We start from the raw sequence: 2402 nt of genomic DNA, 5'->3' as shown, positions 1-2402 counted from the left end.
AGGGACAGGCGGGGGGATGGGGCTATCCAAGGTGGCACAATCCTCGCATTCACGGCCGGAGGCTTCAGCCTCTGCTCTGGCTGTAAAAATGCCAATCACGTGGTCTGTGGGCCAGGTCTTGGCGGCAGTGGCGGACACAGGGAGCGAGTGGGGGGCAAAACGGCCCCATTCAGCAGTTTTGGGGTGTTGTTGCCTATAAAGGGGAGGGAAGTGCCGTCCCGCCGAGCCGGGGTGACAGGAGCTGTGGGGTCCGACCCATCCCAGGGGCGCGTAGAGATGGGGCAGGAGGGACAGAGGGAGGAAAGGGTCTGAGCTCGAGCTGGGTCAGCCCATGAGGGTTCGTGGAGGTGAACGTGGAGTGAGAGGCGAGGTGAGGCGAGGTGGCCGGGATGGGCCAGGTGCTGTTCTGCGTGCTGGGAGGTCAGTGTGGCCGTGGACAGGGTTCACACGGGGTCCCAGGGGCCATGTGGGGCAGTGCAGGCTTTGCCTCCTGCCCTGACCTTTGCCTCTTCTCTCTGCAGAGCTCCTGGGGTCTGCCAAGCGCCTGAACGTGAACTACCAGGATGCGGACGGGTGAGTGCTCCCTGGGCAGGGTGCTGGGTGCTGCTGCCACCAGCATGGGTGGGCTTGCTCTACCCAATATCCAGGTGATTCTGCAGCTCTGGGTATCGTAAAGCTTTCGAGGGTAGCTGCTGAGCTCCGGAGAACACAACAGCATCCCGAGAGGGTGCCACATCCCAAACTCAGGGCAAGCCCTGCAGAGGCAGACCCAACACCTGCCTGGATCTGAGCTGAGGGCTGTGCTCAATCCATCCTGCAAAATCCTTCGTAAAGCTCTTCTGTGTCCCCCTCCATAGGGCTGGGGGTGAAAAGGGATCGCAGCGTGTCCATCCAGTGCCCGGTGTCCTGAGTGCTGGTTGAAACACGGAGGAGCACCTAGCCGGCCACGGTGCCTGCACATGCTTGTGTCTATGTTTAATATCCCAAGAGCAAAATCCCTTCGTTTGGAGGGGGGCTTAGAGAAAGAAAAGATGAGGTTGCCAAGTGACCACAGCATATTTGTGTAGCTCATCACTTCCAAAATCCAAGCACTTAATAAGCTGGGTACTGAGAGTTAAAGAAACCACAAAGGCCCATAAAATAAATAGGCATGTTATTCTTATTGAATTAACTCTGACCCTTGAGTTATTAGCATTGTTTTATGTACTGTTGTTGTTGTACCTAATTTCTACATGTTTTCTTTTCGAGGACTTTGTAGGAGGAGGTGTCCGTGATGAGTCCTAACAGGCCAGTGGGGGGTTGAAAATGTGCAGGATGGCTCTGTCTTAAAATAATACTGTGCAGATGGAGCTTAATAGAAAAAAAATGTAATAATAGAAGCAATGATCTGATTCTGATAAGGCACAGGGCTTGTGCTCGGGCAGCTCCAGGAGGGCTGCTGATGGGAACGTGGGTAAAGGGTCCTCATCAGAGGCCCATGTGCGGGGTATTAACAGTGCAAGCAGCACGTTGGGTTTTGCTGGGGCACAGGAAGGGGATCGTGGGGAGGTGAGACCTGTGCATGGGGACAGCAGTGTGCACCCCATGGGAGAGCCATGCCGCTGGTGGTGTCCTCAGCATCACCTTGCTTGTGACTTGGAGATGATGGGGCAGGCGAGCGTGCGTTTGTGCAGCCACGTCCAGGGCAGAGCTGGCCCCGCAGGGATCCCTGCAGGGTTGGCCCAGGGGGATTTTGTACCCCTGCATTCTTGCTTCGAGGCAGAGGTTTTGGCATGAGCTCAGGGACACGGCAGCTGCATTGAAGGAGGGAGCAGTGTCCCTCCTGTGATACCTAGAGACCCTGTGCAGAGATTTGGGAGTGCCCTGGGACCGCAGGTCGGGAGGAGAGCTGTGCGGCTGGGCTGCATCCCCAGCATAGGGCTGGGACACTGCTGAGTCCATCAGAGCCCCAGGCCGGCATCATCTGGAGCTCCCCGCGCCTCTTGGAGCAGCACGCGGGCTAATCCCCGGCAGCATGGGGACCCTTCACTCGGCTGTCGCCCTTCACGTGACAGCACAGGGGGAGCGCCGGGCAGACAGGCCCCTTTCACAGCCCCGAGACACAGGGCTCTTTCATTACCGGCGACCTCCCACACTGTGCTGTGGGCTCCCGGCATCCCTGCTAGCACGGGGAGGGGGCGGCAGGCAGAGGAGGAGCTGCAAGGGCCATGAGGTTGGATGCTGTGGGCAGCGCGGCTTTGGGCTGCCTGGCTGCACTGCAGAGAGGGGAGATGCATCTCTCTCCATCCTGCCTGCTTGCCCCCCACACATCTCGCTGGGGTCTCAGGGGGTGCACAGGGTCCCTGCATCCCTCGCTGAGCCCTGGGGCACGGACAGCATGGAGGGATTTATCTCTGCTTTGC

At 58.5% G+C, this 2402-nt stretch overlaps 1 protein-coding gene across 1 annotated transcript in view; it reads left to right on the top strand.

Annotated features, from left to right (window-relative positions):
* Nucleotides 1–389: 389 nt before the first annotated feature.
* The window catches only part of CASKIN2 (CASK interacting protein 2), an 11384-nt gene continuing 9371 nt past the window's right edge, over nucleotides 390–2402 (top strand). The window contains exons 1-2 of the mRNA XM_009576531.1: nucleotides 390–420; nucleotides 522–573. Of these exons, the coding sequence (XP_009574826.1) occupies nucleotides 390–420; nucleotides 522–573 (83 nt within the window). The remainder of the gene's footprint in view (nucleotides 421–521; nucleotides 574–2402) is intronic.

This window comes from Fulmarus glacialis, unplaced genomic scaffold (assembly GCF_000690835.1).
Source record: "Fulmarus glacialis isolate BGI_N327 unplaced genomic scaffold, ASM69083v1 scaffold6694, whole genome shotgun sequence".
In the NCBI taxonomy this organism is placed as follows: Eukaryota; Metazoa; Chordata; class Aves; order Procellariiformes; family Procellariidae; genus Fulmarus; species Fulmarus glacialis.
The sequence above is the reverse complement of the archived record's forward strand: the minus strand, read 5'-3'. Positions and strand labels throughout refer to the sequence as shown.